The following is an 11,501-nucleotide window of genomic DNA, read 5'->3' on the forward strand; positions in this document are numbered from 1 at the left end:
GAAACATTTAACGGCTGGGCACAATCCTGCGCCAAATACTTATGAGTAGTTTCCTTCTTGAAAATCCCACCAAACCTGTTACATTTCTTCATGCGGAGTATTCTCGGTCTGTAACAACTCTGTCGCCGACGGTGGCTTTTTGTCTTCTTTCCAGTTTGAAAAGTAAGTAATAGTCTGTTCCTCGTTAGCTTAGCGGATTTCCCTTTTTATCTGAGATCTTCACTAACCATGAGATTATTTCTGCAATTTTTAGACATATCTCAGTTGCCTGTCAGTTCCATCATCCTCCGTGGAAATTCTCTTGTCCGGCAAATCATGTGTACTTATTCGACTCGAATGAATTTCTATTCTCTTACTGATCCAGGATGCATGAACCTAACTAATGAAGTGTACTCACATCAGCATGATCGACAAGGCGAGATAGTTGGTCATGTCAGCAAATAGTGTTCGCCCCATTCATCCTCTCATCAATCTATCGTGCTGACGACTCATCCGCTTCTCATAGGTCTACACGCATTTCCTGGATCGTAAACCCACAAACACTATGGCCTTTATACGAATACACTAGTGGATGTGGCTTCTGTGTCCATACCTTGTTCTCGATTACCTCAGACGAAGCCTTTTTCTTCACCTATATATCGCACCTCCGAACACTCTTATGGCTACTAGTGTTTGGCTAAGTGTCTCATTAGGTTTGGGCAAACCATGTGAATAAAAACTGGCTCTTCCTCGAACTGGATCTACCTCCGATGTGGAACAGCCTGTCACAAAATAGGCAAGAACAGGTATGATAATTTTGTTAGCAGTAGAGTCAAGGTACCAAAGAAGTTTAAACTAGTACGCCGTTGTGTGTCGCTCTTTTACACGGTAGCCAGCATTCCTTGCAAGCCGTATTCTATCCCTTGAGCCCCGGCCAGTGATTCTGGATGACTCGACTGAAAGCAAAGAAGCCGCAAAGGATTTCAGGCCTTTTCGATAACTTTTTTTTAGATGGTAGTTCGTTTTTAATAGGTGCCTGTTCCTAAGTGGGTGAATTTCTGCTTTAAGAAGCCTCTGTAAAGGTGTCATGGAGAGAACTTGCGAGGTGAGGAACAGTTCATTCCGTAGATGCTGTATTTTAAAAGCAGTCCACAGAAAAGTTGTGCAGAAACCCACCCATCCAAATCGCATTAAGAAGTAGGAGACAACTTGAAGAGTCAACAAAGCCAACTCGGCCTGGTGGCTGAGTGTCGACCAATCAAGGACGGAATAAAGCATTGGATGTGAAGAAGGATAAACAACTTCAGGATCCACATAAGCCCTTAATAAATAGAGTTGCCTGGGGCACGTGAATTCGTATCTACTTTAGCGGTGATTCTCCCACTGCGGCAGATTCGAAAACCTCACCGCTTATAGATAGTCGCCTTAGAAGAACCCACTAACCAACAGACCAAGGGGACATTCGACTCGGATCACTTGGCGATCAATATTTACCGATCTCGGTGCACACAGCTGAGTAACTTGCTTTTTTAGGACATTCCAGTATTCATTCAATCAAGCGACAGTAACCAAGACTAAAGCAAGACGACGTAAGCAGTGACAGCTTGTAAACAACCTTTGAAAAGTAATAAAACCGCGTGGAGTTTTGTCATGCCAGCCTTTGGATTGCAGCACATTTCTGGTTGCCCGAACATTCATGAATGGGCATGGTGACACCCAAGAGTACCCAGGGGATAAATCAATAACCCGTCGTCTATAGATGCTCTGTTAGAAGAGTAGTGAAAGAAAACTCTCTTTTCGCCAAAATGTAAAACACAGACTACTTGCCCGTCATCAGTATAGAATGCATTTAACCAATAGTCAGGAAATAAGGAGTGATTCCGCGGTAGAGTAACCGAGGGTCGTAGTTTGTTTGTGAAGAACAACGTGCTTGCTGCTGATGCGTCTTGCATCGTTCGTCTGAGGACTTGTTCAATTCTAGAGTTTCCGAGAAACCGACCGTATACCAAAATGTTAAAAAGTTGGTACTTGATCCGATACTTCCCACAGCATTTTTACTATGGATGAAATGTGATTGATGGGGTTTGCCGCCAATTTGTTTGAGTCTTCCAGTGGCGCCATAATCAGTTTTAGTTTCCTAATGCGAAAATATAACGATAGTGCCTTGGGGCAGACACCGACACAACGAGCAACTTCCACTGATCTTAGCGTGACATGTGGAACCTAATCAACCAACAGGATTTTTCTCATCTCCACAGTATCGCACTTCATGGGACCGGAAAGCAAACTGATAAGAAGTGGTGGGTTTTATTGTGAAAAAAACTGATACAGGTATGCATCTTATGTCGAAAATTCCCTCTTTATTCAAAAAACGAATGTGTTATCTGCGTCTTTGGTTATGTGATGTCGACACGCAACAATCCCCAATTCGTCTGTTTCTTTCGGAGCGAACGTCCTCAGAGTTGTTGGTCCGGTTCCCTGTGGTTTTACTAACCACCCCATTGCTTCAGTCAGTTCACACTTCAAACATCTCAACATCCCAGTTTCGAAACAAAGTCGAAGTTAATTATCTATCAGTCGTGTGATGCTTTGATGACCAGCAATCACCACGCATCCTGTACCTGACTCAATCCTGTCTGATGCGGTTCCATGTTGCTACCTCCAATGCCCTGCTAGCAATTCATGTCAACATAAGACAGGTGCCGGTGTTATCGATAACTTAACGAGTAGTCAGGAGTTAGTTAAACTGTTTATCCTTCCCATTTGTGAGGGGAACTGTCGGATCTGTGTGTACCGTTCTCTGAATTTTGATAGAAACAAACATGCGGTACGAAAGCTGCCGAAAAGCACAAGAAGTGACCGGTTTTGGAACCATAAAGGAGTAGCAAAGACTGAGTGCCAAACAAAAATCAACTCTTTGTAGTATTCCCTTGCGAAATGTTTGACAAAATGTATAATGCTCCCAGGTGAAAATCCTTGGTTCTATGGATACTAGTCACTTGGTTAAAACTACGGTTCCATTATCTAAAAATGTCCGGTGTCGGCCATACTTCAGTTTCAGAACAGATCGCTCACCGTTTGCCGATAATATGTTTCCCTCAGCCATATAGGATTCCTGCGAGTTTGACAACGAATACCAAACGATAGCGCAGTTTTCCAGGTCAAAACATGTGTTGTCACAGGTCCTTGTTGTCCTCAGGCTTCTGCACCGAAGACCATGCACCTCACTCACCCTGAAGAAATCAAACGACCGGAGGCACCAACCTAATGCGATCAACCAGTGAATCATATTCCTTATACCTGTACACCGTTTGCTAGCACATCGTTCAGTGACACATCCTCCAGCCTGATTATCATCAATAAACCATGTACCCCGGAATGAGTCTTACCAAATCAGTTTACCCGAGCTGGACACGGCTACTTTATTTTAGCTAATTCGCTTACCATCTCGATTTGACAGCTTAAAAAATGCCTTGTGAGTTGATGACCAAAAGCTGCGATAACTTGTATATCTACGTGAACTCGGCGGTTCTGCAGATCGGTGGATGCGAATTGCCTTACTTGTTGCTCTTAAATTAATCGGAAGATAACTTTTTGCCTAAATTCCATTTATGCTGAAGTTTAAACGTACAGAAATGCTCTGGTGCAGCTGTAACACTGGAAAAACTTTCGTGTACCTCGTTTCTCTTAGGATTCTGTGAAATTCCTCACTAAAAGGACATCCACAGGATGTTGGAAACGCTCCACTCCTTGTTTGATCTAGGCTTCTATAAGGCTCAGTCAGTCTACCATAACATAGATGTCCTGATATTTCTAAGAATTCCTTATTCCGGTTTAATCGATCTGATCCTGCCGTCTCCCTTTTGCAGCTGTGTGCAATGTTTCCAACCACTGTCACTTGCGGAATTTTACGAGGTAAGCAGTTCCCGTATTCTGTACCCTTCTGTCACAAAACGGTGATCAGACCCATAGTAGGCACTAAAACAGCCAGCAGTGATTGCCCAAGCAAAATCTTTGTACTTAGTGCGGTCTGCATTGTGCTTGAAAGTATGATTTTGTTTCGGGTGGTCGATTAAGGTACAGAAGCGTTTCTGACCGCTTCTCGACCAATTCCTTTCAAGAGTAGGTCATCCGAATCTATCTCACAGAGAGATGTTCTTACAAGTAACGACCAATCAGATGTTGGGAAATTCGATGCGCAAATGCTCTCAAGCCTCAAAAGGTCACATGGCATTCCACAGGGGGACAGTTGGCTAGGATGTGAAGTATGCTACTTGTTGACTGCTACCAGTGTGCCCACACACGGTGAAGATTTAATATGACCATAAACATGTTATATCGTCCACCTGTAGTTTGCAGTCATGAAAAACATTTACGTGACCCAACATATGTGTTGGAGTTTTCGTAAGAGGAAATGTTATCATCGTCAAACTCACCGAACCGGAATTCTTCAACAAGGGTTAAACGAGAAAAACGCTCTGTTTAGAGGGCGGCGTTTTCCAAAGGGATAAAGTTCTTAAATAGGCGGAACCTCCGTCCTGCACAGAAATAAGGAATTCATGGTTTTAGAACACTCCCGAAGTCAGTGAACATTTTCATTGAGCTGGCGGTACTTCAGTTCACTTCATTTTGAAGGTCAGTAAAAGTGCACTTGTGACTCCATCTTACCTAGTTTGAATAACTGTAGAAAGACGAGATCCTTCGTTTCCTTTTTAAGAATTTGCCCGCCATTGTTTTTATCAACAGCGTAATCTTCTTCCTTTACAGCAGTATATCAGCAACCACGGCGGAAGAAAGCTTTAGTAAACAGTTGGAAGTTTAGGAAAGAGTATCGGTTTTTTGTGAGTAACCCCATGTCCTTAAGGAAAACGACAAAAGGCAACGTGCCTACACGTTTTGAAAACATTAAAACAAAGAGATCTGAACATCATGTGAGATAAAGGCGCCGATGAGTCATGAAGGACTCTTTACCTGAAAAGTTCGTGGTTATGTGAGCCGAGATACCGCAAAATGTGTGGGGTTTTCGACTAAAGCCTTTGATTCCAAACGTTGATAAAAAAAATTGCATGGTTGCTTTGTGTTGTGGACCACAGTCTCCCTTAATGTCTTCTTATTACCATGATCCCCGGTCTGGATAGCTGATTGATAGCCTGGTGCACTTGGCCTAACCAGAAAAAGTCAACGAACGTGCGAACCGGCTGATTTACTGATCACTGTCGCGCACAAGCGGGTCAAAAAAGTGGTACTAAGAATACAACTCATCTGTCAAGGGCGAGTGGAAAACAACCAATGAAATCTGTCTCAACGAAAACGGTTATTCCGTTGGTTATGTATTTCGGTTACGTTCGGAGCTGGTTTTCATAATACTTTGGGAAAGAAATGTCATATATTCCCCACCCCCCCCCCAAGCTGGAGGACCAGGAGGCTGTGCTTGTCAGACTTGTATCCATTGACTAACCTGACAGGAGAGATTCTCGCTGCCACACGAGCGTCGTTCAGTGTGGCTAAGTGGTCTACTGAGCTACACAAATCGTCGCATTATGATGAAGTCCAGGCTTTTCAGTCCAGTATCCCCTTTCAACAGCGTAAACCATAGCAGATGGCGTTTTCGTTGTAAGCTTACTACCAGGTCAAGCACAGAGTTTACCTTACGGTTGAACGTTGACCCATTATGTTTTCATAATACATATAAGATTCGACAAGCTTCTGTACTTTCACGCCCAAGGGAAATCGAAGGGGGGACTAAACGCCCCAGAGGGAGTTGCCGCGATTGGTCATCCTCAGAGACGACTATGCTATGCCATCTGTTTGCTAAAGGTCATTTGATGCGCCGTAAAATTTGGGGATAAACACCTACCCACGATAAAATTGTGTGAAATCACTGCTTGATAACATAGCTAAAGGGGATGACAAGTGGACCATTTCCACTCCATCTCTAGTCAGTTTGGCACTGGTTACGAAACCCAGCTTAACCGATGAAACCATGTCCTAAAGTCAGATATGGACTCTGTAGTAGTTGCTTCGGTGTGTCAAAGCGTTTGCGCGTGTGCGTGTCCGTTCGTCGTCCCACCATCGATCTGGCGTGTGACTTGAGTGGCCGATTAGGTGGGTGTCCGATTGATTTGCTCTCGTGACCGTTGTGGGTTGAGTGGATATGTACTCAGTTGTTTGCTGACTCGCCAAGAAAGCGGACCAGTTGGCCGCGTGTACTCAATACACCCGTGTCCGTACTTACGTGTTCTTCTGACTTACTGTGAACTACAGTAAACTCCGATATACCGAATGGTTTGCATGGCTGGATTATGCCGGTGGATGTCCGACTGAATAATACTTACTTTTCCAAAGTGCAGGCTAATAGAAATACTAAGAGTTGATCAAAAGAATCATCGAAGTCAGTCCCCACATTTTCCGCTTATCTTTGTGTAGTCTGGCACAGCAGTAAGTTTTGTCTTAAGCTTGTAGAGTTTTCAAGCACTAATGGATGTTACTGTCAACACGTTTGCCAACGTATCCCGCTTTATGATACCCAACACAATGTTTAGGCAATAGCATTCTAATCTTTAGGTTTGAAAGTTGACTTTCGTGTTTCTCTGCAACCACGATGGTTTCCCATACCACTCAGTAGGATTTTCATTGATCTTACTCAGAACTCACTAAGCCTCTCGTTAACACCAAAGTAAATTTCACAAGTTACGCACAGCTTAGTGTTTCTGTAGAATCCAAAGTTTATAGGAAATCGGAAACTTCGCCTATCTCATGGTCCCTGAGAAGAACAAGAAAGCTCACTGCGAGATCTCGAACATCGTGCCAAAGCACCTTGTCATGGTGCATTTAGTTTGGGGAATGTACTAAACGAAAAATTCATTTGATTCTATCGTTAACACCGGAGTAATTCGCAAGCGAGTAACGTTCGACGCCCGCACATTCCTATTCAGCAGACAGGGCCTCTAACTCAACAGGCAGCCCCTTGGGAAAGTTTGATGGCACAACAACAAAAGCCATTACTTTTCAAGCTCATTTTCTGTCCCTTTTTCAACACTTTGTTTCATATTTCCAGTTTATTTTAGGGGTTCATTTCGGGAACAAATGACGATTTTGGGATTTCAGACCTCAAACAGATAGTATTTCAATTCTTCGCACTTTCCATTCCAACTTTCGTGAACCNCTTCGCACTTTCCACTCCAGCTTTCGTGAACCGCTCATAGCTATTTTGCGATACTTCCACCAGGAAACTGCGTTCATCCGTTGCTCAGAACCACTTGTCTGCAGCCGTCATTCACTCGATCGATAAAATTGTTTATCTTGATCAACCGTTTATAATATGCTTGACTGGCTCGCCGACATTATTTCATCTGGTAGTGTCAAAAGTTCCCTTAACCAATGGACAGTTTGGGACTACGCACAGTGTCAGCTAGAAGGGCTGAACCTCAGAATGAGTTCATTTAAGCTCAAAGGAGAGGAGTGAGGCGTTGCTTTTGGGGAGAGCTCGCCAACACTTTCTCACTTTGAAAGGTGAAAGTCTAATTTCGGACACTTGTGAAAATGCCGTTATTGCTTAAACCATAGAAAGTGTTGCATTTCCCTCTCTGGAAGGGCTGTGTTTTTCAGCATTTCGTATGTATTACCTAAGCGCAAAATGTTCAATTCTGAGTGATTGGGGGGTGCGACGAGGTTGATCCACATCACTCACGTACGTGTCACCATCTTGTTTTTAGCATGAAGAAAGACGATATTGTAAATACGATTTCCAGATGCTGTTCGCTCCATTTTGCCACAAATGCGGTAAGTTGTGATGATGGTCACTTCCGTTTAATAAGTAAATCCACCAAAATTTAAAAGTGAGAAAACTTCTATCACTTTTAAACATAAAACTGTACTAACATTCGGTGTGAAAGATAGTCAATTTTAACTCGTTTGGTAGACACGCAGTATTCAAGTATTGCTTAATGAACAAGCGAGCAATGTCAACAGAAATTTAGAGTCTGTTTCCGTTTCACTTATCCAGTGGGAAAAAAGAACCAATGGTAGTGTGAGGTATTTGGGAATTTCCATTTGAAATTTCGCCCCATCAGTCTGCGGTGAAAAGCCAAGGGGTTCATTTGCAGTGCTCATCTCAAGAAACTCAGGGAGTTTCGAATCAGAGATCTTTTCACAAGCGGTCAAACACTAACCGTTCGGCCACGAGCGGATAAAGAGCAGTGTGATTAGCTTTCACTTAGAATATATCGCTTACCCGCCCTGCTGTATGCAGCAAGTAAGGCGACCCGGCTGATGGCACCACGCGACGGCCGATGTGGCATGAGAGTATTGTTAGTTGTGTAGGTCATGGTTGTACGAGGGCTGGGATACTGCCAGGGCGCCCATACCTGGACAGGAGGACGATTAGGGTCCTCAACCAAAGTCTTTGGCTCAAAAGCCTAACCGCAAGGTAGCGGTGTTTGGCGGGAAATGCAAATGCATTACCATTTCTACGGAACAAGTCGCCACATGTTCCAACCCCCAACCTGGAGGGCCAGGAGACTGTGTTCATCAGATATCTAACCATTGACCAACCTGGTATGAGAGACTCTGTGAGTGTCACGGGACACTCTCCGGTATAGCTCAATGGATCGCTGAGGTGCGCAAACCGTCATACCACGGTAAGGTCCAGTCTCTTCGTGGAGAATATCATAAACGGGAGATTCAGTTGAGTCTCTTGTCAAAACCAAATTGATTTGCAAATGAGTGTATTTCTCGAAAACAGTACAATTTGGATTCAAGCAGATCATGAGGTTGACGGAAACTCGGGGACTGTGCCTACCTGATGAGCCCTAAGTAGGGCGAAACCGGTCGTGGGCTGTCGAAGACTTTTCAGCAACCTTGCGAGTAGTTTCCTTTATGAGAATATAGCATCGCCCACCCAGATGAAACAGCTGTAGAATGTTTGTCGGCTTTTTATCGTTCATTAAAGGAAAAAAAATTGGTGGGAACAAAAAAGCTTCCGAGTTTTCGAAATAAAAGTAACCGTGAGACGCAAGGTTGGAACATGCTCACAGATGTCATATGTAGTCATGGGGTGCGTGATAGTCAAATTGCAAAGTTCTGTATTCAAATCGTTTCAGACGAGTGTTTTTAAGGTTGAGTTTTTGCAGAATACCACACTTCTTCCGAATAAACTATCGTAAGATAGCTTTATTGGAGGTGATACTTACACAGCAGATGCGTAGATGCCAGGTAAAAATAAGAGCCCCTCGATTAGCAAGTGCTTTTCTGACGCATTTCTACCCAGATACGTGCATCCGCCGGCATCAGAGATACACGCAATATAGTAAGGCCATTTCGATTAATTTATTTAGAGCATTGAGTTGCGGCCTACTTTAAAGCTCATCGGATTTATGCGGAAACCGCTTCGTTTCTCCGCTGTCAACTATGAGATTTGCTCAAGACCCGAAGCTCCTATCAAGGTTTCCAGGCTTACCCAGAGGCGGTCGTGACAGCTGAAGTCAAGCTCCAATCTTCAACTAACAGTATATGAATTGCTTCAATATGTTGTAATCGGTCACTTGATTACGTGGCCTTCGCATCAAGATTCATCTAACTGCACTGATCACAGTTCAGGGATAACTTTGTTGTTAAAAATTTAAACTGGATAGCAGAAGTGATGGGTCTTGAGAAGTCGTTTTGAGTCAAATGTGTTAAGTATACCGCCCCCTACGGTGCTGGAAGAAGTCAAGTTGATGGCGATATACCAGCAAAAAAGTGCCTTCGAGTGTGGACTTGTTGACCGACCAATAAGAACTAAGCGGTCACAGACAAAAAAGTAAAAACCAACTTAGCATAGATTTTCTAAGGTTCTCAAGCGTCCTCTGGAAATTCTCTGGACATTAATCAGCAAACACTACAGAGTGGTTCCATGATTTCCGTATCAGTCATCCATCAGATGCGCTGTGACACTTCGCCAGACACTACTCACATGTTCCGCCGGTAGCATACCTCGGTACGACCGTTGTAGACATTAGAGCCAAACTGCCTCCGAATACTGTTTCTGCCGTTGGGCAGAGCAAACACAGGATGAAGGTACACCATTCGGTGACACGTAGAGCTTCTGCCTTGTTTCTATGTCCTGTTTTGTCCCTGATGGCTGTTAGGCATTCCTCGTGCACCGGTTGGTCAACACTGGTTCCATCCTCCCTTAAGTTTTTCATTGGATTTTGTCTTTCACTGGAGAAAGTCTTTAAGGTTCTGTTGCGTGTTCCGGCTGAGAGATGGTTCGGCGTAATTGTCGCTTGGTGTTTCCGTCGAGTTTAATGGATTTCACTGCAGCTCTTAAAATAACTAAATTCTTCAGTTTCATGATATCTCTGAAGTTGAAGTTGAGTCTCTCGATAAGAAATCTCTGTTCCATTTGGAAGTGTTGTTTGCTAAAAAGATTTTGACTCAAACGTGTTCGAAACTGAATTTTTTGCGGTCCTTGACCAACCACAATTTGTGCTTCAGTGTGGCTTTTCTGTTGTGGTTCGTGGATTGCATTCCTCCTCCCATTACCATGTTGAGTTGCTCCAAGAGTTGTAATCCTGTTCTTCTCGAGCAGGTAGCTTCCTAATCAATGGCGATTCTCTCGTGTTCTTTAGCCTAACCATCAATTTGAGTTTTCGTCCGGCTAAGTTCCAGTTCTGAGGATAATTCAACCGTCATCTCTGTGTAGCGCTGTGTGATGGGACACGATTTCATAGACATCCATGGAGGACGAGAACTTGTTGTCGCTTGGACGCATTCGGGGGGCAAGAGTCTCTAATCGGCGAGTTTTAGTAACCATAGAAAGATAAAAGTCTTTCGCAGGAATCAGAGATGAAAATGAATTTATGGGGGCCTGGCAATCATCTGAGAAAGCCGTCAACAGACATTGCGAGAAAGAGCCACTCAACCTTGCAGGGGAAAAAACTTCCAAGAACCCAAGTCTGAAACCGTACAAGAAGCCGGAAAGAAACTAACAGAAACCACCGATAGCACAGAAAGCTCAAACGCACGCCCAGTCCATACACAAAGCAGTGAATCAAAAGACTCCGAAATATGTTGAATAGGGATCACATCAAACAGAAGTACCTCTTATTAACCTGTCAAAAGCCCCAGTGCGAAAGGGAAGGTAAACGGACCAATCAAGGAGAGAAAACTACTGAAAATAAATGCCATGTCGGTCGGTCAAGTAGCGCAAAGGCCGGCTGGAAGCCAACACACAACAGCTTCAGAATGGGTTAGTCAGAAAGGAAGAAAAAATAACTAACAGGAAGTTACTGGACGAACAAACCAGGGACAAGATGTTCAGAACATTACGCAAAATAAATCCAAAAAGAATCAACCAAATTATTTTCTAGACAATTCTCAAATAGACAGTAATGTTGTTTGTATTACTTGTCATTTAGTGACAGGCCATTATAAATTAAGGACGTACCCACCAAACCGCGTGCTAATGGCGTGTCCTTGAACAGCGCCGAAACGTTTGCAAACCGATCGCCACCCTCGGTGAACTGGTCACTACCAACTCA

At 43.7% G+C, this 11,501-nt stretch overlaps 2 protein-coding genes across 2 annotated transcripts in view; one reads left to right on the plus strand and one right to left on the minus strand.

Moving 5' to 3' along the window:
* Positions 1-11,501, minus strand: part of T265_05497 (hypothetical protein) — a gene marked incomplete at both ends in the record, with an annotated part of 114,439 nt that overhangs the window by 92,575 nt on the left and 10,363 nt on the right. The window lies entirely within an intron of this gene.
* Positions 1-11,501, plus strand: part of T265_05498 (hypothetical protein) — a gene marked incomplete at both ends in the record, with an annotated part of 25,841 nt that overhangs the window by 6,162 nt on the left and 8,178 nt on the right. Inside the window, 2 exons of the mRNA XM_009170520.1 lie at positions 3,849-3,894; positions 7,695-7,761. Coding sequence (XP_009168784.1) covers positions 3,849-3,894; positions 7,695-7,761 — 113 coding nt within the window. The remainder of the gene's footprint in view (positions 1-3,848; positions 3,895-7,694; positions 7,762-11,501) is intronic.

The sequence above is a fragment of the Opisthorchis viverrini genome (assembly GCF_000715545.1).
Source record: "Opisthorchis viverrini unplaced genomic scaffold opera_v5_110, whole genome shotgun sequence".
NCBI lineage: Eukaryota > Metazoa > Platyhelminthes > Trematoda > Opisthorchiida > Opisthorchiidae > Opisthorchis > Opisthorchis viverrini.